The 25,930-nt window shown below is 42.1% G+C and overlaps 1 protein-coding gene across 3 annotated transcripts in view; it reads left to right on the forward strand.

Annotated features, from left to right (window-relative positions):
* The window catches only part of STT3B (STT3 oligosaccharyltransferase complex catalytic subunit B), a 169,911-nt gene that overhangs the window by 36,104 nt on the left and 107,877 nt on the right, over positions 1–25,930 (forward strand). For all 3 annotated transcript variants that reach the window (XM_056520086.1, XM_056520084.1, XM_056520085.1), the window contains exon 2: positions 22,041–22,149. Coding sequence is in view for 2 of the 3 variants with exons in the window: in XM_056520084.1 (XP_056376059.1) it covers positions 22,041–22,149 (109 nt within the window). In the remaining variant the exon portion in view is untranslated. The remainder of the gene's footprint in view (positions 1–22,040; positions 22,150–25,930) is intronic.

Here is a 25,930-nt window from a genome sequence, read left to right on the forward strand (position 1 = left end):
AAAAAATCATAACTTTCAATTTTGCACCTAAAAATCTGTATTATGGCGTATTTTTTGCGCCACCAATTCTACTTTGTAATGACATCAGTCATTGTACCCAAAAATCTACAGCGAAATGGAAAAAAAAATCATTGCGCGACAAAATTGAAGAAAAAGTGCCATTTTGTAACACTTGGGGGCTTCCGTTTCTACGTAGTAAATTTTTTGTAAAAAATGACACCTTTTCTTTATTCTCTAGGTCCATATGGTTAAAATGATACCCTACTTATATAGGTTTGATTTTTGTATTACTACTGAAAAAAAATCATAAATACATGCAGGAAAGTTTATATGTTTAAAATTGTCATTTTCTGACCCCTATAACTTTTTTATTTTTCCATGTTCAGGGCGCTATGAGGGCTAATGTTTTGCGCCGTGATCCGACGTTTTTGTCAGTACCATTTTTGCATTTATCGAACTTTTTGATCGCTTTTTATTCATCTTTTCATGATATAAAAAGTGACCAAAAATACGCTATTTTGGACTTTGGAATTTTTTGGCGCCTATGCCATTGAACGTGTGGTTTAAAAAGCGGCATATTTTTAGAATTCGGACATTTCCGCACGTGGCGATACCACATGTTTGTTTTTATTTACACAGTTTATTTTTTTTAATTCTTGGAAATGCCGGGTGATTCAAACTTTTATTAGGGGAAGGGATCATTGAAAGGATTAATGATTTTTTTACACTTTTCTTATGCCATATTATAGCCCCCAGGCGGGGGGCTATAACATTGCATGTACTGATCTTTACCACTGATTAATGCATCTCCATAGGAATGCATCAATCAGTGTTTTCGGCGATTGATTGCTCAAGCCTGGATCTTGAAGCATTCATTCGGCGATCGGACTGCAGGAAGGAAGGTAAGAGACCTTCCTCCTGACGTACAGCTGTTCGGGATGCCACAATTATACCGCGGCGATCCCGAACAGCTCCCTGAGCTAACCCGCACATTTTACTTTCACTTTTAGCCGCGTGGCTCAGCTTTGAGCGCGCGGCTAAAGGGTTAATAGGGCGCGGCACCGCGATCAGTGCCGCGCGCTATTAGCGACGGGTCCCGGCTTCACTATGACGCCGGGCCCGCCGTGATATGATGCGGGGTTACCGTGTAACCCCGCGTTATATCACGGGAGCGGGACTAGGGGTGTAAGTTTACGCCCTTGGTCCTTAACAGGTTAAGTTGATGAATTTACAGATAATTATAAAAAATTGTAAGGCTGAATTTTTTTTCTCATTTCACACTTTTCTCAATATGGTCCTTTGCCATCTTATGGCGCACACTGCTCAAAAAGATAAAGGGAACACTTAAACACAATTTAACTCTAAGTCAATCACACTTCTGTGAAATCACACTGTCCACTCAGGAAGCAACACTGGTTGACAATCAATTTCACATGATGTTGTGCAAATGGAACAGACAACAGGTGGAAATTATAGGCAATTAGCAGGATACCCCCAATAAAGGAGTGGTTCTGCAGGTGGTGACCACAGACTACTCAGTTCCTATGCTTCCTGGCTGATGTTTTGGTCACTTTTGAATGCTGGCGGTGCTTTCTCTCTAGTGGTAGCATGAGGCGGAGTCTTCAACCCACACAGGTGGCTCAGGTAGTAGAGCTCATCCAGGATGGCACATCAATATGATCTGTGGCAAGAAGGTTTGCCGTGTCTGTCAGCGTAGTGTCCAAAGCATGGAGGCACTGCCAGGAGACAGGCCAGTACATCAGGAGACGTGGAGGAGGGCCATAGGAGGGAAACAATCCAGCAGCAGGACCGCTACCTCTGCCTTTGTGCAAAGAGGAGCACTGCCAGAGCCCTGCAAAATGACCTCCAGAATGACCTCCAGCAGGCCACAAATGTGCATGTGTCCACTCAAGCACATGTGACAGTCTGGAGAACGTTCTGCTGTCTGCAACATCCTCCAGCATGACTGCTTTGGCGGTGGGGCAGTAATGGTGTGGGATGGCATTTCTTTGGGGGCCGCACAGCCCTCCATGTGCTTGCCAGAGGTAGCCTGACTGCCATTAGGTACCGATATGAGATCCTGAGACCCCTTGTGAGACCATATGCTGGTGCAATTGGCCCTGGGTTCCTCCTAATGTAAGACAATGCTAGACCTCATGTGACTGCAGTGTCAGAAGTTCCTGCAAGAGGAAGGCATTGATGCTATGGACTGGCCCACCCGTTCCCCAGACCTAAATCCGATTGAGCACATCTGGGACATCATGTCTCGCTCCATCCACCAACGCCACGTTACACCACGGACTGTCCAGGAGTTGGCGGATGCTTTAGTTCAGGTCTGGCAGGACATCATTCAGGAGACCATCTGCCACCTCATCAGGAGCATGCCCAGGCATTGTAGGGAGGTCATAGGGGCACGTGGAGGCCACACACACTACTGAGCCTCATTTTGACTTGACATTACATCAAAGTTGGATCAGCCTGTAGTGTGGTTTTCCGCTTTGATTTTTAGTGACTCCATATCCAGACCTCCATGGGTTGATAAATTGGATTTCTATTGATGATTTTTGTGTGATTATGTTGTCAGCTATGTAAAGATGAAAGTATTTCATATTAGTTCATTCATTCAGATCTAGGATGTGTTATCTTAGTGTTCCCTTTTATTTTTTTGAGCAGTGTATTATAAGGCTAGGTTCATATGACAGTGCTGGAATGCAGGGAGGATGAGAAGCCTCACTGCTGGGGCTTCAGGAGACTGGGGAAGCTGGATGGCACGCATTATGCATGCAACCTAGCTTCTTCCTGAAGGGCTTCAATATGGATGTTTACCATACAAAAATATTCTTCAGCAGACTGGGAAAGCTGGATGGCAGTTCACAGTACATAGCTTACAGTACTCTCCCCAGCTTTCCCAGTCTACTGGAGGGATTCTGTCTGAAGATGTCCATAGATATATTTTTTATTTAAATATTTATTTTGTTCATTGTTGCCTGGCAACTCCAAGAACTCAGCTAGTTTCTTTTATTGGCTTTTGTGTCTTAGTCATTGTTACTAGTTTTATCGCAAAATGTAGTTGATAACTTTATGCCAGCCAAACATATACCCAACTTTCTCAGTAATTGAAAATCCTTGTATGATTCGTGCCTGCTTTTTCAGTGTAAAACCTCACTTGGTACATGCTTTAAAACTGCCTAAAGCCAGCAGTGATGGTTTGTAGAGATCATCCATCATAGACTTCCTTGGAATTGGTTTTAACGCTATGCCAAAAATAACTTGTATGTAATGTTGTCATTCTAATATGAATCGTATGGAGGACATATTGCAAAACTAAGCCTGGTATATAGTGCATCCTATGAATATTGCATTCATTTAGAGAACATGGTGAACAAGTGGTTTCCATTTTATTTTATTTGCCAATGCTTCTAGTTTGAACATTACGAGCAAAAGATGCTTGTTGGAACTATTATAAACTAAAAAAAATCCAATGGAGGAGGGTAGTGCTGTATGTATTTTTTGTAGAGCTATAATAGAGCTTACACAAATCATTAAAAAGAACAGGACAAACAGTATCTAAAAGGAAATGAATCTCCGCTGCAGAAATATGGAAGTGTCTCCCTATGGCGGTTGTGACTTCGTCTGCCCTTGGTGGAGAACAGCTTTTGGTATAGGGAGATCTTGAAGAAGAGTCAGAGGCATATCCATGGAGCACATTGCCTCTCCTTTCAGATGCAAAGAAAAAGAAAATATACAGTCTGTGTTTTTGGTTGTGATATGTTATCAAATGCACAGCTTTAGAAATCATTGTTCAGCATTCCAGAGCCTTTTGGTATCACATAGTTAAGTTATCACCCGGGATGTGTGAAACCACGGTTAACATTTTGACAATCTCCCCAGAGATGGTGTGTTTGGATAAAACAGTAACACACAGTATGAAGTATGCCGGCAAAATTGACATTCTACAAAACACAAAAGCAAGAGCCTGTCGTGCAAAGTACCGCATAGGAAACTACGTGAGATAGAAACAGCTGGAATCCAATTTAAAATGGTCATGCTTGGGAGGGGAGTGTCTACAGTCACTTTTTGTACACGAAAAGCTGTGAAAAATGTTTTTTATGTGCACAGTGGAGACTTGAGATCTTTGTTAGCGATCAGGAGAAAACATCCGCCTTTTAATAACACCCCCCATGTGTCAATTACAGAGAAGTGATCGGTGTACGGTCCAACACGTAATGCCTCAGCCAGAAATATGACTCTTATTATAAATGAACGCTAACCTGTAATGTTATGCTACCGTATCTGGAGAAACCATTGATCAATGTAAAAGATCAAGTGTGTGCAGTGTTATAGCCCCCTATGGAAGCTATAACATTGCAAAAAAAAAAAAAAATTGGGATTTTTTTTTTTTAAAGATCATTTAACCCCCTTCCCTAATAAGTTTGAATCACCCCCCCCCCCTTTTCCCATAAAAAAGTGTAAATAAAATGTGGTATTGCCGCATGCGGAAATGTCCGAATGATAAAAATATATCGTTAATTAAACCGCAGTCAATGGTGTACGCACCAAAAATTCCAAAGTCCAAAATAGCGTAATTTTTGGCCACTTTTCATATCATGAAAAAATGAATAAAAAGTCTGATCAAGACAAAAATGGTACCACTAAAAACTTCAGATCACAGCGCTAATAATGAGCCCTCATACCGCCCCCTACGCATTAAAATAAGTGTAGGGGTATGAAGATTACTATTTTTTCCATTAGTACGTCAAAATCAGAACCTATATAAGTAGGATATCATTTTAATCGTATGGACCTACAAAATAAAGACAAGGTGTCATTTTTACCAAAAAAGGTACTGCTTAGAAACGGAAGCCCCCAAAATTACAAAATGGTGTGTTTTCTTCAATTTTGTCACACAATGATAATTTTTTTTTTTTCCGTTTCATTGTAGATTTTTGGGTAAAATGACTGATGTCATTACAAAGTCGAATTGGTGGTGCAAAAAATAAGCCATCATATGGATCTTTAGGTGCAAAATTTAGTTATAATTTTTAAAAGGTAAGGTGGAAAAAATGAGTGCAAAAGCTGAAAAACCCCTGGTCCTTAAGGGGTTAAATATACTTCTAGATCTGATTTCATTGGGAGTGTCTGAAAGTGCTTGAATACAGGAAGGTTGGACATGGGCTCCTGTGCTGTTTATAGCTATTTTTTTTCCCCCTTTCAAGATGGGATGTAAGCATTTCTTTCTTTCTTCTATAATGTTGATTTGTAGTGTGACAATGGGAAGCCATTCATTCTAGTGGCATCAAAGCAGCGCCCACACGCATCACTGGCTTTTGCCTGACAACTGATATTTTTAACATGATTACTGTGATTTCCCTCAATTGAAAAAATAATAGCAGAATCTCTCCCTTCCAGTTTTTTGTTTACATGTTGTTCAGTAGCCTGTGATGTGCAAGAACTAACCGTAGGATATAACTCTGAAAACTCCTCCAGGCAAACAATCTCTCATGCGTTAAGGTATTTTGATTCTTGTCTCTGTGCTCGGCCTTGCTGAGCCCTGCATGCACTGAGATGAAAAGTCATGGCTGATCTCCAGAAATTGGTTGAAATCTGACAGGACAACGTGAACTCTTCAGCTAATCCCACTTATCCCCATTTGCTTACTTATCTGTATCATCTTGAATGAACACTATAAGGCTACCGGGGGAGATTTATCAAATCCTGTGTAAAGGAAGTTGTCCAGTTGCCCATAGCAACCATTCAGATCGCTTCTTTCATTTTTAACAAGACCTCTGCATAACTTCTGCATAACGCATAGCGCACAGCATAACGCAGGATGCCGCAGGAGACAGAAGTATCGTGGATGCCGGGAACAGGTAATTAGAAAACTGGGGATGGGGGAGGCAATGGGGCAGCGGTGGTCTCTGGCCGAGGCGGTGCTGTGGGGGGTGGCATCTGATTATCGGCAAGGTAATTGCTGATACCGATAACGTCCAAAATTGTGAATATCAGCCAAACGATAATCGGTCGATCCCTAGTTAAGGGCTCTGTTAATTTTTTTTCTCTTCTCTCTTCCCCTTCTCCACTTTTACTGGCCTTAATGTCTTTAACAGCATTACGGGGGTCATAACTGGCAAAGAGGATCCCATTGACTTGAATGGGGTTATGCTAATGTCCATTATGACTCCCGTTATTGCTGCCAACGATAGCGGGAGAAAAGCTATTCTTCCTAACAGGCACAAACGGTAGTGTGAAAGGAGCCTAAGAGTTGAGTTTGTCCACAAGCTCTATGGAGAGAATTATCTTGATTTATATTGCGCTTTTCTAAGAATTAGGTTTTTTGTTTGCTTTGTTTTTGTGTATAAGTAAATATTTTTAAGTAAATGGCAGAAAATCCAATATATCTTGTAATCATAGGGGTTAGTATGAAAAATCTTTCACAAAAAATAGGGTATCTACAAAGACTTTATTATAGGACTCTAGTGCTGAGCGATATGACCAAAAATGCACATCACAGTATTTTGTTATGACTGTGCCACGGTATTTAATGGTTTTCTCCCCCCCCCCCCCCCCCCCCCCGTCCTCCTGTGAGCCGCCAGCGCTTTAAATGAACGAGTTGCGTGCCGCGGCGCTGGAAAGGATTAATGCTCCTTACATGACAGGGCACTCAGCCTATCACCGGCTGAGGCGGGACATCGCTACGGCTGGTGATATGCTGACTGCTCTGACGTTTCCGTCCCCAGGAAGCAGCATGAAGATTGCAGCGGAGAGCAGTGAGGCAGATACCGGAGCAACGGGGGAACGTAGGAAGGGGAGGGGAGTCTAAGTTTATTTTTGCAGCCCTGGCACAGGAATATATAAAATCAGTACACATGTCCTTTATTAATCATTTCCAGCGCCGCTGCACACAACTCATTTATTTAAAGCGCCAGCGCCTCACAGGAGGACGGGGGGGGGGGGGGGAGGAGCAGGTGGGGAGTCATTCGAAGGAGGGAGGGGCCCGACCGGTATTGCGGTAAAGGAATAATTCATATTGTACTGAATTCCAAAAAACTGTATTCGGTATATCGCTCAGCACTATAGGACTCCCAACAACTTTAATACATTTTACTAAAAGTGTTTATCCAGTCAAAAAAAAAAAAGAATGTATCCCCTATCCACAGGATAAGGCATAAGCGCCTGATCACGGGGGGCCTTACTGCTTTAAAAAAAGACACGATTCTCTCAGCTGCATGAAGCGCCAGAGATACCACCGTGCCATTCTAGAGTATCTTCATCGCTCCCATAGTCAAGGAATGAAGAATGTGCAGTCTGCTGCTCCACGCATCAGAGAGACCAAGGTCCTTTTTTTTTTTTTTGGAGATCACGAATGAACGATTGGATCAGACCTTTGTGTCCTATCCTGTGGATAGGGAATACTTTTCTGAGATTGAAAGTTATTCAGCATACACACTTTTATTTTAAAATATTATATAAAAGTACATTCACAAAAAAAATCATATCTAGGTGCTTTATCAACACACACTAGGGTTTGTCATACTGCTCTTTGATGGTATTAATGCATATAACACATAGAATAAGCAAAAGTCATTACAAATCAATGCAAAAATAGATCACCTCTCCCTTTTTTCTGTTATGGAAACTGTCAGGTTTGACATATTTAGTACTTACTGTACTAAATAGCTTCAACATATTCTGTTGAAAAAAAGAAGAAAAAGACTGGCAACCACAAGAAATGCACACCACCATATGTACAAATAAATATAAATATTACTTTATTAGAAAAACCACAAAGGGAGAGACCATCTTAAAAACACTTAAAACCATGAAATAATGATGTACAGAGAGAAGGGATGTAACCCTACCTCAACCCCCTAGCTGACGCTAAATAGCGTATTGGTGGAAAACTGTCCACAAAGTCAATACAGATAAAACCTACCAAGTCCACAAAGAATAAATGCAGCAATATGCATAAAAAATAGATATAATATGAGCAATACCCTCACACAGAGAAATACCAAAAATGTGACACAAGGGAAATATATGTATAAATAATATGTAGATGATAATCCCAGACAATAATTAATACAGTGCCACTATATACTTGACAATACAACACCAAAGTGCAGAAGGCACCAAAATATATATATGTGTGTAACAAGCCTATACGCCTAACCAAAAAAAAAAAAAAACTCGTGACCCGCTGGGCACCTAGCATTGAGGCATGGTGCTGAGATCTGGCACACACACTCGGTGCTGGGAATGAGATAGCTTTTCTCTCTTGCAGTCTACGTCCGTGCGGTCTACTGACTGCGCCGGGGCAGACATTAGGCATGATGCGGCCACGTTTGATGCGCTCTGCTTTATTCCTTGCACATGCGCAGTAGGCTATTTTTTGCGCAGACGTGACGTGACTATGACTGAGGTCTGCCACACTTCCGGCAGCTCTCACTCTCTTTTGATCTGCCCCACTTCCGGCGGAAGACCGGTATACGATGTGGGGAGGAACAAACACACACCATGTGGGGTATGTACATCTAACTTGAGTATAATTACAGGTGATACTTAATTGAGATTGGATATAAAAAGCATTGAGGGGGAGTAGGTGATTACTCCTGAGGAAGCCACCGTAGTGGGTGGCGGAACGCGTGGAGCAAGCTGTCCCCCTTCTCGTGGTGGAAACTGTCCTATGTCTGTGCACCCTTATACTTTTCCTATGGGTCCAAGTCTCTGAGTATATTTTTCTCATTTAATACCACATAATCCCTTTTTTTTTTTGGTTAGGCGTATAGGCTTGTTACACACATATATATATTTTGGTGCCTTCTGCACTTTGGTGTTGTATTGTCAAGTATATAGTGGCACTGTATTAATTATTGTCTGGGATTATCATCTACATATTATTTATACATATATTTCCCTTGTGTCACATTTTTGGTATTTCTGTGTGAGGGTATTGCTCATATTATATCTATTTTTTATGCATATTGCTGCATTTATTCTTTGTGGACTTGGTAGGTTTTATCTGTATTGACTTTGTGGACAGTTTTCCACCAATACGCTATTTAGCGTCAGCTAGGGGGTTGAGGTAGGGTTACATCCCTTCTCTCTGTACATCATTATTTCATGGTTTTAAGTGTTTTTAAGATGGTCTCTCCCTTTGTGGTTTTTCTAATAAAGTAATATTTATATTTATTTGTACATATGGTGGTGTGCATTTCTTGTGGTTGCCAGTCTTTTTCTTCTTTTTTTCAATTGTGTCACGGTTAGGCAACCTCTTTGCACCCACGTTTATTATCTCAGCGGTGCCCATCGCTTTTCTTAGTACAGTTCAACATATTCTGTAGCACGTCATACATGCTTCTGTAGCACGTCATACACAAAATCCCTTAAATTACTTGTTTCCACTGGTATTTGGAATCCTATTTCTCTACCCCAGGTTCACACTATTGGGAAACTTTTCTTTAAAGCTATATACAGGTCTAGTGTACTGGAGCAGTCATGTTGGCGTTGGTGGGAGTGCACTTATTGGAGGACACATTGGTAACTGGAGCGCCCCTTGTGTCTTGTCATTTGCATTTCAGTCCTGCTGCCAGGGAGCCTTCGGTTTGGGCCTGTTGTTGCACCCATTTAAGGTGCACCTTTCTTTAGTAACTATGCAGTCTACATATATTTCATCCACATATATTCATCCGTTACTGTTGAATGAGCCAAAAGTAAAGCATTTTGGACATTCCGGAATTAACCAGTGCATCAGAATGTTCCTCGTGTTAAGAGTTTTTGCAGTCTCTCAGAACATATGAGGGGGTGGTCCAGAGCAAAGGTCTCCCAGGATTTCAGTGGGAATGAGAGAAACTCTATGGCTTGCAGTTTTGAGCAGATCACCGCTCTTCAGCTTATCTGCCTGACTAGCGATTGTAACATAATTGCCTCACAAATAGAGCAGAACAAATTAATTACCTGTGACTGGAAGGACTGATGAGCGGTCTTATCTGCAGAAGACATTCACCAAGGACCACAGACTCCCACAAGGCACTTACACCACTTCAGACAAGTTAAGAAGTTTGCACATCCTATTTCTGCTTGATTTGAGATTGGTGTTTTCTAGAGATTTTAGAGTAATCAGACAGAAGCATGTATTGCCTGGTCTTAATCTATATAAAAAAAATTATCCTTGTGAAAGCGCTTGTGCTTGCAGACTACATGTGGTCGCTAACATATAACACGATAATCCTGAAGTCTTGTCTGCCAGCATAATGTTAAAGAGCAGGATATGCTCTGTTGATAGACATACATGGGGGGATTTTTCCTTTCCTGCACCAGTGCAGAGTGGAAGAATTGCCCAATCTTTGTGGAAAAAGTAGTCCAATCATTTTTGCCATTCTGTGCTGGCGCAGGGAATGATAAATTTCCCCATAGTTTTGGGGGAGATCAGCGTGCCGCCCACTTCTGGATTATAAATTCCGATTGCAAAGGGTCTCATGAGTGAGACCCTGTGTGATTTCTCTTAATGCAGGTACTACTACTCCCAACATGGATCAGACTGCCGGGAGTACCACAATGTATGGACATATAGTGTAGAAAGGATATTACACTGTATTGTTTAAATGCAAATTTATTAAGGCAGAACAATATTAGTCAAAAAATGTTAAGAGTACCTGTCGCCAAAATAACAAATTCTTTTTTAAATATAGTGTTCCTTGAGTAATTAGCAGACACTTTCCCATTCACTTGCTTTTAAAATTATCAACATAAATGTTTAAAATGGAATATAAAAAAACGGTCACTATGTGGCTATTAATACAGTGAGATCGGTCTCCTCCTGGCCTGGCAGGAGTCTGAACCAAGGAAGTGTTTCTTTGCATGGATCTTGATTGTCAGCTGTACAAAAAGTGAAAGCTCTACAGATTCTCACAGAAAACCACACAGACTGACAGCTGAAGGAGAGCCTCTCTGAAATCTGCACAGACTGAAACATGCACAGAGCTTGAGGTCTTCTGTTCATCATAATGCTGCAACAATGTGAGGGTGGAAGTTGTCCCCCAGCAGGCTTCAGTGATGTCATGCCTGCTGGAAAACACCCACTTTCTCCTGCAGGGAAATTGCACTACGTGGGCAAGAAGAAAGGTAAGATACACAGCTTTTTAAAGCTCTGAAATTGTTCTTAAGAGCAGGAGGGGTGTTAGTAGTTAGAGACATAGCCTGAGGTAGTTGAGAACTGGTACGTTCTGAGTCCTTTCTATAACGCAGGGCCACGGCGTGGCCCCGCATCATATCGGGTCGGGCCCGGCCTCTAACAACAGCCGGGATCCGTGGCTAATAGTGCGCGGCAATGATCGCGGTGCCGTGCGCTATTAACCCTTTAGACGTGGAGTTCAAAGTTGAACGCCGCGTCTAAAGTGAATCACTGGCGGCTAGCTCAGGGTGCTGTTTGGGATGTCCGCTGCAAAATCGTGGCATCCTGAACAGCTGTGGCACACGAGGAGGGTCTCCTACCTTGCCTCCTGGTGTCCGATCGCCGAATGACTGCTCAGTGCCTGAGATCCAGGCATGAGCAGTCAAGCGGCAGAATCATTGATCACCGAATCATTGATCACATTGATAATTTAACCCCTTCCCTAATAAAAGTTTGAATCACCCCCCCCCCCTTCCCATTTAAAAAGTGTAAATAAAAATAAACATGTGGTATTGCCGCGTGCGGAAATGTCCGAATTATAAAATAGATCATTAATTAAACCGCATAGTCAATGGCGTATGTGCAAAAAAATTCCAAAGTCCAAAATAGTGTATTTTTGGTCACTTTTATCATGAAAAATGAATAAAAAGCGATCAACTAGTCCGATCAATACAAAAATGGTACTGCTAAAAACTTCAAATCGCTGCGCAAAAAATGAGCCCTCATACCAACCGATACGCGGAAAAAATCAAGTTATAGGGATCAGAAGATGACGATTTTAAACATATATAAATTTTCCTGCATGTAGTTATGCTTTTTTTTCAGAAGTACGACAAAATCAAACAGATACAAGTAGGGTATCCTTTTAATCGTATGGACCTACAGAATAAAGTGTCTTTTTACTGAAAAATGTACGGCGTAGAAACAGAAGCCCCCAAAAGTTACGAAATTACATTTATTTTTATTTTTTTTTCAAATTGGTCTCTCAATGAGTTTTTTTTTTCCGTTTCGCCGTAGATTTTTGGGTAAAATGACAGATGTCATTACAAAGTAGAATTGGTGGTGCAAAAAATAAGCCATCATATGGATTTTTAGGTGCAAAATTGAGTTATGATTTTTTAAAGGTGAGGAGGAAAAAATGGAAAAACCCTGTGTCCTTAAGGGGTTAAAAATCACATGGACTCCTTTGCCATTTTTTTGGTTGTCTGCCACGTTTTCATGTCCCTGCCCACTCACATGAATCATACCGATAGAAAATGTAAAAAAAATTGTTTAGAAAATTCGTTCTCTTCAATTTTTCCCATCACTACTGCATAATTTTATTTATTTTTTTTCTCCACACCGGTGTGTTGAACAGAGGGAGGCTTTTTTAATAAGAGTCTCTGCCAAGCTAGAGTACACAATCTGGTTATCACAATACTATACGATATCTTGCTTTGGCTTTTATTCATGCCAACAGCTCTTAGTGTATAAAGGATAATACACTTAGTGTATAGAGGATTTGACTGATGAAATCTTTTAATTTGCCTGGAATCCCACTTTAATGGTTTCCCTGTAAAGACTCTATCAGTTGTACTTTAAACCCGGCCAACCAAGCCATTGTCAGATCTTAATAAAAACCCATTGGACTTCTTTAGTAAAGCGTGAAGAAAGCAGCTGCTGGAGGTCACATTATCAGCTCATGCAAATCCTTGTTCTTACAGGAAGTTCACCATTCACTTCAGCACTCTGGTTAATGAGTTCAGCTTTTGTGTCTGGGCTGCACTGAATCTACATTCTAAAGCCTTCAATGGGGAAAAATTGGGTTTATACAGTAGACCAGTGGTCTCAAACTGTGGGCACTCCCAGCATGCCCGGACAACCGTTGACTGTCTGGACATGCTGGGAGTTGAAGTTTTGCAACATCCAGACATCCACAGAGACCACTGCAGTAGACATTGTATGATAGCGGATCTTCTGTATGCCCTGTACAAAATAAAGATCGATAGCCTTTGATGATGGACCACGCCATTTATGCAACAGTTTTATATAGGCAGGTAGTAAAATGTATCAATAGGTGAGAACATGGGCACCTGTCAGTATTAAACTTTGGGACCTGCCCTGTTGATAGATAAATGCGCTATTTGTGTATTTCCAGGAGAAATAACTGATGCCCATTTTAATAAAAAGATTCCCTTGCATTTTTAATTCAAAGGAAATGCAAGTTATGACCAAAGCAGAACTGTAAATGGCCTGCTAAAAATATATTAGACCTAAAAGCTTGATTTAACAAGTGGCCCTGTCAGACCCCTACCGCTTGCCAGTTAGAGGCAGCAGAAGCGTGCAGCTAAGCGCTCTCCTAGTTTCTTTGCATAAGATTGGCTTGATAGACTTTTACACTGGAGGCAATATCCTGCTATGAGGCAGAGAGATGTGAAGTGAAAGCTTAACTTTGTGCATTTCCTTGCTCTGTTTAACAATCTGTAGGGGGTCTGGAACACCCAGAAACGGCCTGATCAAAATTTTTGATTTCTGTGTGACATGTCAAACAAATAAAAATGAAAGTAACAGGAACACTTTTTATACATTTATATTATATATGTTAAAGGGATATTCCTAACTACTCTGGTAAGAGGCAGAGATCGGCGCTGCCTCTTACCAAAGACCTCCTGTCTGTGAGCATTAGCAACAGCAGCATAACATAAATGCAGGACCACTCTGCGGCTCCCTCCTTTTGAAAGCAGTCCACAGCAATTGCAGCAAAAAGGAGAAAGGGGAGTACTCACTGTTTTGGAAGTCGCTCATGTGGTAATTTTCTTTATTCTTGGTGCAGTTTAAAACTCCATATAGCAGGATGCCAGGGTCCGTGGATGTAACGGGTGAACAGCCGCTTTCGTGCCGAACAAACAGCGCTTTTTCAGACCAATCACTTGTGTTACCTGGGGATAGGTAAATACACATAATCCATCCACATCACGGGAAAGTGGCGTTACAGATAAGATAATATAAAAATTTAGGCCCAATTTCACACTGCTGGCTATCTCGGGCATTGTGAAGCCCATTATTTTGGATGGAGAAAAGCCGGAGGAAAAAAAAAGTTCTTCCACAGTCTTTCTCCGGCTTTGATCTCCGAAAATAAGGGCGGCTATAGAATACAATGGGGTCCATCAGGACCCAGTATTTGCCGTCCGAATTTGCCGGAGCAAATGATCTTCTAACTGGCACGGACGGGATTACATTACTTCATCTGGCACTGTGACGTCAGCACCGCTCGTCCGCAGCATCGCCCAGCTTATGAATATTTATCCCCTTCCGGTGCCTCTCCCTCTCCTCCCCGCTCTGTACAGGACTCCACTGGGCTGAGGCTGCTTCCAGGTGTACACAGGAAGCGGCACATGTGCAGCGGAGTCCTGTACAGAGTGGGGAGGAGAGGCATCGGGAAGGGATGAATATTCATAAGACGAGCGGTGCTGACGTCACAATGCCAGATGAAGGCATGTAATCCCGTCCGTGCCAGTTAAAAGATCATTTGCATATAAGGAATAATGAAGATAAACGGCAAATGGCTGGATGGACCTGGGCATGGTAGGCAGCATATTAATAAGCATCTCCCGCACAACCAGCCAGTACCTCTGGTTAGTGCAGGGGGAGTTTTAATGAGTTTTTCCTTTTTAAAAACAAAAAGGAAACCTTAACTATCCAGTCTATCGTTAAAACAAAGATTTCCTAATGCATTGGTTTTTTAAAATCCATTTCGCTTCCCTTTGTAGTAAAAGGTTCCATATGTCTCCGCCTGCCGCTGCAACCATTTGTTCAATGCCCTAAAATTGTAAAACTCTGGAATCATTATATTTTTACATGTTGCATTAGCCTAGGATAGCCTTTACCGGTTTTAAGGGAATTTATATGCTCCCTAAACCTTACACTCACTGGGGTAGGTGGTAAACCCAATATAAAACCTGTGACTCACTTAAACCAAGTGGTCCAATGCTCACTGGGAACTCTCCTTCTGGTCTAATTTAAAATTTTTCCTTTTTTTTTTCAAATTGATTTTTCTTAAAGCTCGGAAAAGATCAATCTCGAAGGCTACTTGATCATAGTCCTCTACTAAACAAAAATGGAATCTCCCAGCATGTTGACACTTTCCTACCATCCACTGCTTCTAGAGCACAAAATAATATTTTATAAAGTAAACCCTGCGCTGTTCAATTAAATTGGTCACTGTCCCTATTGGGGCTCACAATCTAAATTCCCCAGTACATTTTGAAGTGGTCTGTAACCTTTTGGCGGTGCCTCCAGTGTCCTCCATGTCAGAAATCATGACTCCTGGGACCATAGTGTCACACTGCTGCTCAGTTAATCACTGGCTGTGGCAATGTCCCACCTCTGCCATTGATTGGCTGAGGGACAGTGGGGCCCAGGCATTGCAATTTCTGACATAAAGAGGATTGCGTCCGGGGTCCAGAGGGGGGACCAAAAATGTATATCGCTGTATTTTTCTAAATGATTGCGGTTTCACGGTATTTAATGGTATTTGTGGTCGGGGGGCAGTGTTTGGTTCATCAGTATAGTGTCAGGTAGTCAGGGGTCCTCACCATGGTACACGGGGTCTTGGTCAGGCTGCCCAGTAACTCTCCTCCATGCCTCCGCAGTTCTGCTAGAGTTTCCCGTGCCCGCCGGAATTTGTAGTCCCCTCCCAGCTCTTCAGTCACTTCAGTGCGTCTCGGACTAAACTTCCCAGAGATGCTGTGCAGCCGGACGTTTCTCTACGCCATCGCACATTGGAGTTGGTTGCTATGGAAACGGTATTGTGGTATGTGAAAGATTAATATTGTAAGCAGGGCTGTGGAGTCGAATGAAATTTTGGGTACCTGGAGTCTGCAAACAATGCACAGACTCCTACTAAATTTAGATTGGAATAAAAAAAAAAGCAAGTTTGAATGTCCCAATTCACAAAAAGTTATAACTAATGACTTCTCTACTTTAAGAATAAAGACCAATGCATACAGTGCCTCACATAACCGCAAAACGAACACGTTAAGTGACCGTGAAGAAGCATGCTTTTCATGTGCTTTACTATATGGCACACAACGCACAATTAGAAGCGGCAATACTTATACTTTCCATAGTGTTGTGTTCTGCTGTTACAGGGAACTCATGTGTAACCTAGCCTCTCACTGATAAGGGGTTAAGGAAATATGTTTTTTGCAGGACTAGAGACACTTGTATAAGTGAAGGGAATGGAGGGTCAATAGTTCAAGACTGAAGCTGTAAACCATTGGAAAAACTGCTGCCATTCAGCTAAGGCTATAAAAACTTGTAAACGCGATTGTTAGCTTAAAGGGGTACTCCGCATCTAGACATCTTATCCCCTATCCAAAGGATAGGGGATAAGATGTCAGATCGCCGGGGTCCCGCTGCTGGGGACCCCCGCGAGTTCGCTCTGTGCGTAATGACGGGCGATACAGGGGTTGGAGCACCGTTACGTCATGGCTCTGCTCCTCGTGGTGTCACGGCCAGCCCCCTCAATACAAGTCTATGGGAGGGGGCGTGGCGGTCTTCACGCCCCTTTCCATAGACTTGCATTAAGGGGGCGGACCGTGATGTCACGAGGGGCGGAGCTATGACATTACGCTGCTCTGTCCACTGTATCGCTCTGTATCCGTCCCCCGAACTCGCTCTGTGTAGTAATGAAAGCACGGTGCCGCAGCGGCGATCCCGGTGGTCACCAGCAGCGGGACCCCGGGGATAAAATGTCTAGGGGCGGAGTACCCCTTTAAACTTTAAACATGACTACGGGATTCTACTAGGGAAATCATGTTTTATAATAAATGCCCCTTCCTTGATCCTCCCACTGCCCTATCTTCAGCAGCAGATCAGCACACAAACTGTTCAATACAGTAGACTGTTGGCTTCCCAGCCAGTAGTCCTGTGGTAATGACATGTATGTTACCTTTCTTTCCTTCAAGGAATGTATAAAATACATTTGCATATTAATACAGAGGAGTCGGAGTTGGGAGTACAGAGGAGTCGGAACATTTATCTACCGACTCCACAGCCCTGATTGTAAGACAAATACACACCGGTATTTGGTTTGAAATGGTATACCGCCCCTTTTAAGGGTACGTTCACACGTACGCAGATTTGATGCGCAGGATTTGCTGCTGTATTTCAATGTAAACTAAATGACTGAGCACAGCTTCTAATCGGCAGTTACAAATCCTGCGCATCAAATCTGCGCAGGATCCTGTATGTGTGAACATACCCTAAATGTGATCTTTGTAATGGGTGTATTTACATGTACAGTTTCCGGCACATATTTAGTGCTGCAAAAATATAATGTAAAATAAATTATTAAACGCTGCTTTGAATCTGCAGCATCAAATACACAAAGGATATCGTGTATATGAATGCACCCGTAAAAGAACAAAACAAAAAACTGCAGTTTTTCACCCTGACCTCTAAACTTGACCATACAAAGTAGGTATGTGATGACCAAATCTACCTATTTTGATGCCACCAGTCAACCATTGTATGTGTGTTGCAGATTGGGGTAGAAAAGAATTAGACTTTTGGGATTTCTGCTAACCGATAATTTTGTTCTCCGAGAAATAAATTACTGGTAGAGATGTAATTCTCCTTTTGACGCTGCCGGCCTTATTTGCCCTCGGTTAATGGCACAGCATTGAAGTCCATACCATCCACATGGCATATCATTACACACAATTGGAGTAATGACTTAATGCTGTGTCCATTTGCAGGAAGGGGTTAGTTATTATGGTTGTGTAAAATTTGCTCCTTGCATTTCCTAATTGATATGTATTAGACTGGCTCTTTGAAGTGTCTGATAGAGACTACAGGATTTTGTCTCCGGAATTATCAGCATTGTCTCTTTTGGGAGCTGAAACCACCTTCTAACTGAGCAGAACGATAATAGAGAATTCAGTTTTCATATCAACACATGTACAGACACCGGCTGCTTTATAAGCAGAAAGCTGATGCTGAGCTGACCGTATGTTACTGCTCAGTGGTGGGGAACCAACCTACATGTTTATTGGAGGAAATTGACCCGCTATTTTCTGCAGGATTTAATTCAAGGCTATTTTTCATGAAATGCAATACATCTTAGTCGGACACAGCAGTGTCAGAAAGTTTTTATTTTTACTACTGTTAAAGGGGAAGATGTCATCAGTTTTATGTTGTCCAAACCGCAGGCAGCGTAAAACTGGTGCAAGCATTGCCAGTCTGGGACGCTCAGGACCTGTGTAAGTAGTCCACGGAGCAGGTCCTGGAAGCTACTTTTCACCCGACCCACCTCTCCCTGTACACTGCTAGGGAAAGATGTGTAAGGCTATATTCACATGGCCTTCTCTTCCATCCTGCTATTCTCCCATCATTGCTGCTAAATAGACTATACTAAAAAAAAAGCAAGCAAAGGGATGCCATTTAAGTGGCATCCTTTTGCATCGGATTTTAATCAATTTTTAAAAAATTTTTTTTTATTGTCCATTATCTTTTGGTTACTTCCTAGATGCGCTGACCTTTTCTGAGCATGCTCAGAAGTAATAACTGATCAAAAACTGATTGGAAAAACGGGTGCAAATTGAGAAATTAAAGATTCATCCCACTGACCTCAATATGAAATTTATTATATCTGTTTCTCTTCCTTTTTTTTTTTTTTTTTTCTGCCCTGGATGTCGCTCCATTGCTGTCGCCGCGTCCCCGTGGTGTCCCCGATGCTCCGGACGTCTTCTTCCCCAGGATCCACTCTCTCCGTCGCCGTCATCACGCCACGCCGCTCCTATTGGCTGACGGGACGGCGTGCGCGATGACATGACGTCGGAGAGCGCCAGCCATGCAGGGGATCCCAGCACGGAGCAGACACCGAGGAGGCAGGTAAGGTCCCTCCCGGTGTCCTGTAAGCTGTTCGGGACGCCGCGATTTCACCACGGCGGTCCGGAACAGCCCGACTGAGCAGCCGGGTTAGTGTCGCTTTCGCTTCAGACGCGGCGGTCAGCTTTGATCGCTGCGTCTGAAGGGTTAATACAGGGCATCACTGCGATCGGTGATGTCCTGTATTAGCCGCGGCTCCCGGCCGTTGATGGCCGCAGGGACCGACCTGATAGGTGTGTATTCGCCGTATAAGACGCACCAACTTCCCCCCCCCCAGTTTTGGGGAAGAAGTGCGTCTTATACGGCGAAAAATACGGTAAATATATTAATATTTCAGGCATATTTTAAAGTATAGCGAAATGGAAAATTTGAAGAAAATTGTCAAAAATGCTTTAAAACAAAAATTTCACATAAAAACTTGATTTAAAATTAGGTCCTTTTGTGATGACAAATTCTGTTTGAATGGCCATTGAGTCATACAATACTGGTATTTTAGGTAAAGGATTTATGGTCGCTGATAAGAAGAAACCATTGAATCTTTAGCCACTAACCAGAGGAGCTCCTGTCCTCAGCGCAGATCAGAGTTCTCCAAACCATTGGTGACAGCATCGTTTTTTTTTTTTCATGCTAAATTTTTCATTACAAAAGTCTTTATGCATATTGCTTCAGTAAGGAGTCAGACCATATGAATATCTTATTTGTGTATAATAGAGAGGTAGATAAAGATTTTATATTCTCCTTTAAAGAGAACAGAATCTAACACTGTTAGGCTAACACTAGGCTGCTCTTTGCTGTGTAAGGATTTGACATGGATGAATTGCAGTGAATACGCCTCAGCCATGTAATGTATTCCTTAACATTTGTAGGGTTATTTCACAGATCTAGGAGTTCAGACTATGCACTAGGTATGAAAAAGCGTAAAATCCAGCCGCTTCTCCCTGACAGGTCAACTGCGGCAAGAGGCAGGTTTTAGAAAATTACAGTACCTGTCAAGTTCTGATGACCGATATTCCCCTTATAGAGTATTTACCATGCAGGCCAAATATTGGTATTCATTGTGCCCAAAATCTGGGTACATAGTGTGATACCTGGTATTGGTCCAGCCACATTGGTTATAATGGCATTGGAATTCATAAAGCTTTTTCTGCAACTTTCTGCACAAATAAGCTATTTTTATGCTTTTATGCTGGCAACTTAAAGGGGTTGTCTAGTGCAAACTTATTTTTTTTCTAGCAATGTCCCCAGCCTGCCTAGTAAAATAAACTTTTACTCTTCTCTGCTCCCTTGTCCCTTCGGTATTAGGGCACTCTGTCCACAAGCGGTGACACTGGTGTCCTGGAGCTGCAGCCGGGAACCTCACAAATCACTGGCCGAGGTGGCACAACGCTGCGCATGGGGATTGGCTGAGCCACACTGTGACCCCACGTCTAATGCTCGGGCCATCTCCGGGGGTTGGCTGGAGGTGGGGCTTTCCTGATACCAAAAGCTACGAGGAAACTGAGAAAGAATTCTAGTTTTTATGAATTTGTAAGGCAGGCTGAGGACATTACTAGAAAAAAAATTGTATCACTGGATAACCCCTTTAACGGCTACTGATATAAAATATGATTTTATTCATATGCTTCAAAAAAAATTCTGCTTGCTCAAGTTTTGTAGCCCTGTTTAATTTCCATTGACACATTTTATTTACCTCCTTGTAGCTCAGTGTTTCCCAACCAGTGTGCCTCCAGCTGTGGCCAAACTACAACTCCTAGCAGGCCCAGATAGCCTTTGACAGTCCAGGCATGCTGGGAGTTTTAGTGTGCAACAGCTGGAGACACCCTGGTTGATGAACACTGCTGCAGCTGATAAAGCACGGACAAGTTCCATAGCACTCTACAGCTCACTTCAGTCCCGGTCTACAAAAAGAGGCTCTTCCAAAAACTGTGCCAAAATGAGATCATCCCCTCAAAGGGGTATTCTGAATAGAGGAATGTTTTCATGTGGTGCTGGGCCCTCTATGATGAAGATAAGAATAATAATAATATTATCATGATTATCATCATTATTATTTATTATTACCACATACATCTTATTGTTTTACTTTTGAGACGACCCATCTCAGCAGTGACGACTCGCTCAGCCAGTGGTCAGACAATTGTACGTTCATTTTATTTTTTTATTAATTATTTTTTTTTTTAAACCCATAATGAAATACTCAGAATGCTAGAGTTTAAACTGTTTGTCCTAAGTAGAGATGAGCGAACTTACAGTAAATTCGATTCGTCACGAACTTCTCGGCTCGGCAGTTGATGATTTATCCTGCATCAATGAGTTCAGCTTTCAGGTGCTCCCGTGGGCTGGAAAAGGTGGATACAGTCCTAGGAGACTCTTTCCTAGGACTGTATCCACCTTTTCCAGCCCACCGGAGCACCTGAAAGCTGAACTAATTTATGCAGGAAAAGTCATCAACTGCTGAGCCGAGAAGTTTGTGACAAATCGAATTTACTGTAAGTTTGCTCATCTCTAGTCCTAAGCATAGAGCAGAGTTTCCCAACCAGGGTGCCTCCAGCTGTTGCAAAACTACAACTCCCAGCATGCCCGGACAGCCTTCGGCTGTCCGGGCATGCTGGGAGTTGTAGTTTTGCAACAGCTAGAGGCACCCTGGTTGGGAAACACTGGCATAGAGAATATAAGAAGATGGTGGCACATTTTATGTAGCAGGCTGGTGCGATATGACACATCCAGAACATTTGGTAAGATTCCAGCACTATACATGGGGGGGTTACGTGCTGAGTAAGTCTCTAAATATACAACATAGTTCGGGTGGTGTACCTCTCTTTCTGTAGTAATATCCTCTCCATTCTGGTGTGTGTGTGTGTGCGCGCGCGCGTGTGCGCATGCGCGCACCATAGGATGACATTGAATTTGTTGTCTTTAACCAAATGTGAAGCATGATATAGTTTAAGAAAGGGTTATTTAGTTGAACCGTTTTAACTCTTCTCTCTGCTTTTTCCAGGTTCAACTACAGATCCACACATCATCTAGCGTCCCAAGGGTTTTATGAATTTTTGAATTGGTTTGATGAGCGAGCATGGTATCCACTGGGGAGAATAGTCGGTGGGACGGTAAGTGCCCGCACAAAGTTGGTTTTAATGGGTGTAAATTTAGCAAAGATTTACTTGTGGGATCTAGAGATGAGCGAATTTACAGTATATTCGATTCGTCGCAAACTTCTCGGCTCGGCAGTTGATGGCTTATCCTGCATAAATTAGTTCAGCCTTCAGGTGCTCCGGTGGGCTGGAAAAGGTGGATACAGTCCTAGGAAAGAGTCTCCTAGGACTGTCCACCTTTTCCAGCCCACGGGAGCACCTGAAAGCTGAACTCATTTATTCAGGAAAAGTCATCAACTGCCGAGCCGAGAAGTTTGTGACGAATCTAATTTACTGTAAATTCGCTCATCTCTAGTGGGATCATATGTAACACAATTCTGCTGCCTTTTCACTTTTTTGGATGTCTTTGTACCGTTGTTTTGTATTACATGGAGTAACATCAATATTCAGAGGAGTGAAGACGCTATTGATGGGGTATAAACAATGTGGCCTAAATAGCTCACACAAACATTGCACCTTCACAAAATAAAGATCTAGAATCAATATTATGTAATGTTTGTCTAGATCAGGGTTTCCCAACTAGACTGCCGTCTCGACAGGTAGATTTAAATATTCATAAGCGCCGACACATCACCGGTCACGTGAGCGCTCAGTAGGCACAAGTGCTCACATGACCGGTGATGGGCCGGCGCTTGTGAATATTTACATCTAGCCGGCGAGACCCTCCTCTGTGTGCAAGTGAGCGCAGGAAGAAGGGGGACCTTTGGAGGATCGGGGCTCCGGACTGCAGATAGGTATAGCAGTCAGAGACCCTGCATCGGTCTCCTGTTCACCCACACTTTAACCCGGTGTATCGGTTTATAGTGCGGGGGAACAGGTGACTGTTTTTCCTTTAACCAACGGTAAAGACACATACTGAAAAAGCCATGTGGTTTTTACTGAATGCATCCCCATGAAATAAGACTCCCAGTCAGTCCTTTTCAAGTGCATACACCAAACATAGTGAAATAATCTGAGAACATACCCCAAGTTTAACCACAAAGGCGTATATGAATGGAGAAGGCAAAGTGGTTTTCATGCACCAGTTATCTTGGTAACAGAAAGCAGTGTGCAGGTGCTGTCTGTTCCATATTAAACCACGACAAATATGGTCAGTGTAATAGGACTGTCTCTATAGATTAAATCTGAGGGCTTTAGAACTCCACCTGACGCCTCTCCCACATGAGCACCATCTCCTAAATCGGTGCTCTTTAACAAGCTTACTACATGGCTTGGTAGTGATCAAGCATGGACCTTTTGTAATCAGTCATCGGCCGCACATCCGCCATTACGTAGAGATGTGCAGCTGGTCGCATATATATATATATATATATATATATATATATATATATATATATATATATATATATATATATATATATATATATATATATATATATATATATATATATATATATATATATATATATATATATATATATATATATATATATATATATATATGTGTGTGTGTGTGTGTATATGTGTGTGTGTGTGTGTGTGTGTATATGTGTGTGTGTGTGTGTGTGTATATGTGTGTGTGTGTGTGTGTGTATATGTGTGTGTGTGTGTGTGTGTATATGTGTGTGTGTGTGTGTGTGTATATGTGTGTGTGTGTGTGTGTGTATATGTGTGTGTGTGTGTGTGTGTATATGTGTGTGTGTGTGTGTGTATATATGTGTGTGTATATATGTGTGTGTGTATATATATGTATATATGTATATGTATATATATATGTGTGTGTGTATATATTAGTGATATGAGGAGGTTTGTTACAGTGTGTCACCCCAGTAGTAGGGTAAGGCGTGTCAAGGGGCGGAGTCAAGGGGCGGCAAAATGAGCTTTTGCCTAGGGCGGCAAAAATCCTTGCACCAGCCCTGGCTGCATTTTACCAGAAGACGGGGAGAAGTCCTTTTCGATTTCGGTATCCGTTTCGGCCGGACATTTTTAATTTTTTTTTATTTCGGTTTCGTTTCGGTTCTGAAATTTCCATTTCGGTGCACCTCTAATATATATATTAGAGGTGCACACACTCACACCTAACAGCCATACCTCCTGCTCCCTCCCTACAGTGGTATATTCTTAGCTGTATGGTCACCATGGTTGCACTACACAGGTATAATTTCCTTCACTCATAAAGAACACAGGGAGTTTGAATTTTACACAGTTGGAAGTTTGAACTGTGTCAAAGTATTTTGGGATATTTTAGACACAGAAACCCCGAGACCCCGCTTCAGTCTCCTGTTCACCTGCACTATAACCCCGTGTGTTGCGTTATACTGCGGGTAAACGAGTGACCATTTTCCTTTAAAATATTTTCAAAGGAAAGATCACTGGCGGTCCATAAAAATTGCATTGTTTTTAAAAGGTACATGGAACAGGTTTTAAGTATCCCAGAGATAATCTGACTGGAGGCAGAAGCAGTTAATGCTTTCTGACACTTTGCTACGTGTGCTCCTTGATGTTCTATATTTGCGTTAAAAATGTCGTCAATGCGCAATGTCTGACAGCGTAAACAAACCTAGCGCAGGTAATAAACTGGTGTCCACTGCATTTTTCGCTCCTCAGTGCACGAACAATAGAAAACATCTTAAAATATTCCACCAAAAAAGAAGCACAAAAGACTATGGGGGGCATTTACTAATCTTTTACTATGTAGTCTGGTTTTTACCCTGTTTTTTTCTACTTCATTTTTGACTATCTGCGACAAATTTACTAAATTGTTGCACGGCATTAATAAATTTGGCACACATAGGCAAAAGTGGGAAATTTACTTCATGTAGTAGAAAAAATAGTCTGTTCCTTTTTCCTGCTGTCTGAATAGGTTTGGCTGCTAGGTTTCCTTCTGGATCTTTTGTTTTTGAGTTTTTTTTTAGCTTTTTCACCACATCTAAATAATTCAATAACTACAGTGGTCCCTCAAGTTACAATATTAATTGGTTCCAGGAAAACCATTGTAAGTTGAAACCATTGTATGTTGAGACCATAACTCTATGGAAACAGGGTAATTGGTTCTAAAGGCACCAAAATGTCATCCAAAAATAGGAAAAAGTGACAAAGAAAAATAAGTAGATAACTGATATAGATGAAGCAAATCCTTACATATAAAAGTAATAAAGATCTGCTGGGAGCTGTAATCACTGTCTATGTCAGTGTTTCCCAAGCAGGGAGCCTCCAGCTGTTGCAAAACTATAACTCCCAGCATGCCTGGACAGCCAAAGGCTGTCCGGGCATCCTGGGAGTTGTAGTTTTGCAAAAAATGGGGCCACCCTGCTTGGCAAACACTGGTCTATGTAGAGGACAGGAGCTTCTTCAGGGGTCCTGTACAGTACAGGCAATGTCCAAAACAAGTAATGGAGTTGCCCTCACCTGGTGTCCAAAAGAGCAGCTAACCCTGATACAGGTAAAGTGTACAGAACATGTAATACCAGTCAGTGCATACACTTCAGTAATACAGGGGTTTTACCAGTGAATGCCCATTTTGATTGGTTGGTTCTTCCAGCCATTGACACGTTTTACAGATCTGGACTGTCTGTAGCATTGTATGTTGAGTCTGGTTTCAACTTACGATGGTCCAGAAAAGACCATTGTATGTTGAAACTATTTTATGTTGAGGCCATTGTAAGTTGAGGGATCACTGTAAATTGCAGTCATGGCTCAGAAGTGGTAAACGGCGTTTAGTGTGTGTGTGTGTGTGTGTGTGTGTTTATTACATTTTTTTAACACAGTTTTTTTCTCCCTAAATGTACTTACACTT

Source organism: Hyla sarda, chromosome 5 (genome assembly GCF_029499605.1).
Source record: "Hyla sarda isolate aHylSar1 chromosome 5, aHylSar1.hap1, whole genome shotgun sequence".
NCBI lineage: Eukaryota > Metazoa > Chordata > Amphibia > Anura > Hylidae > Hyla > Hyla sarda.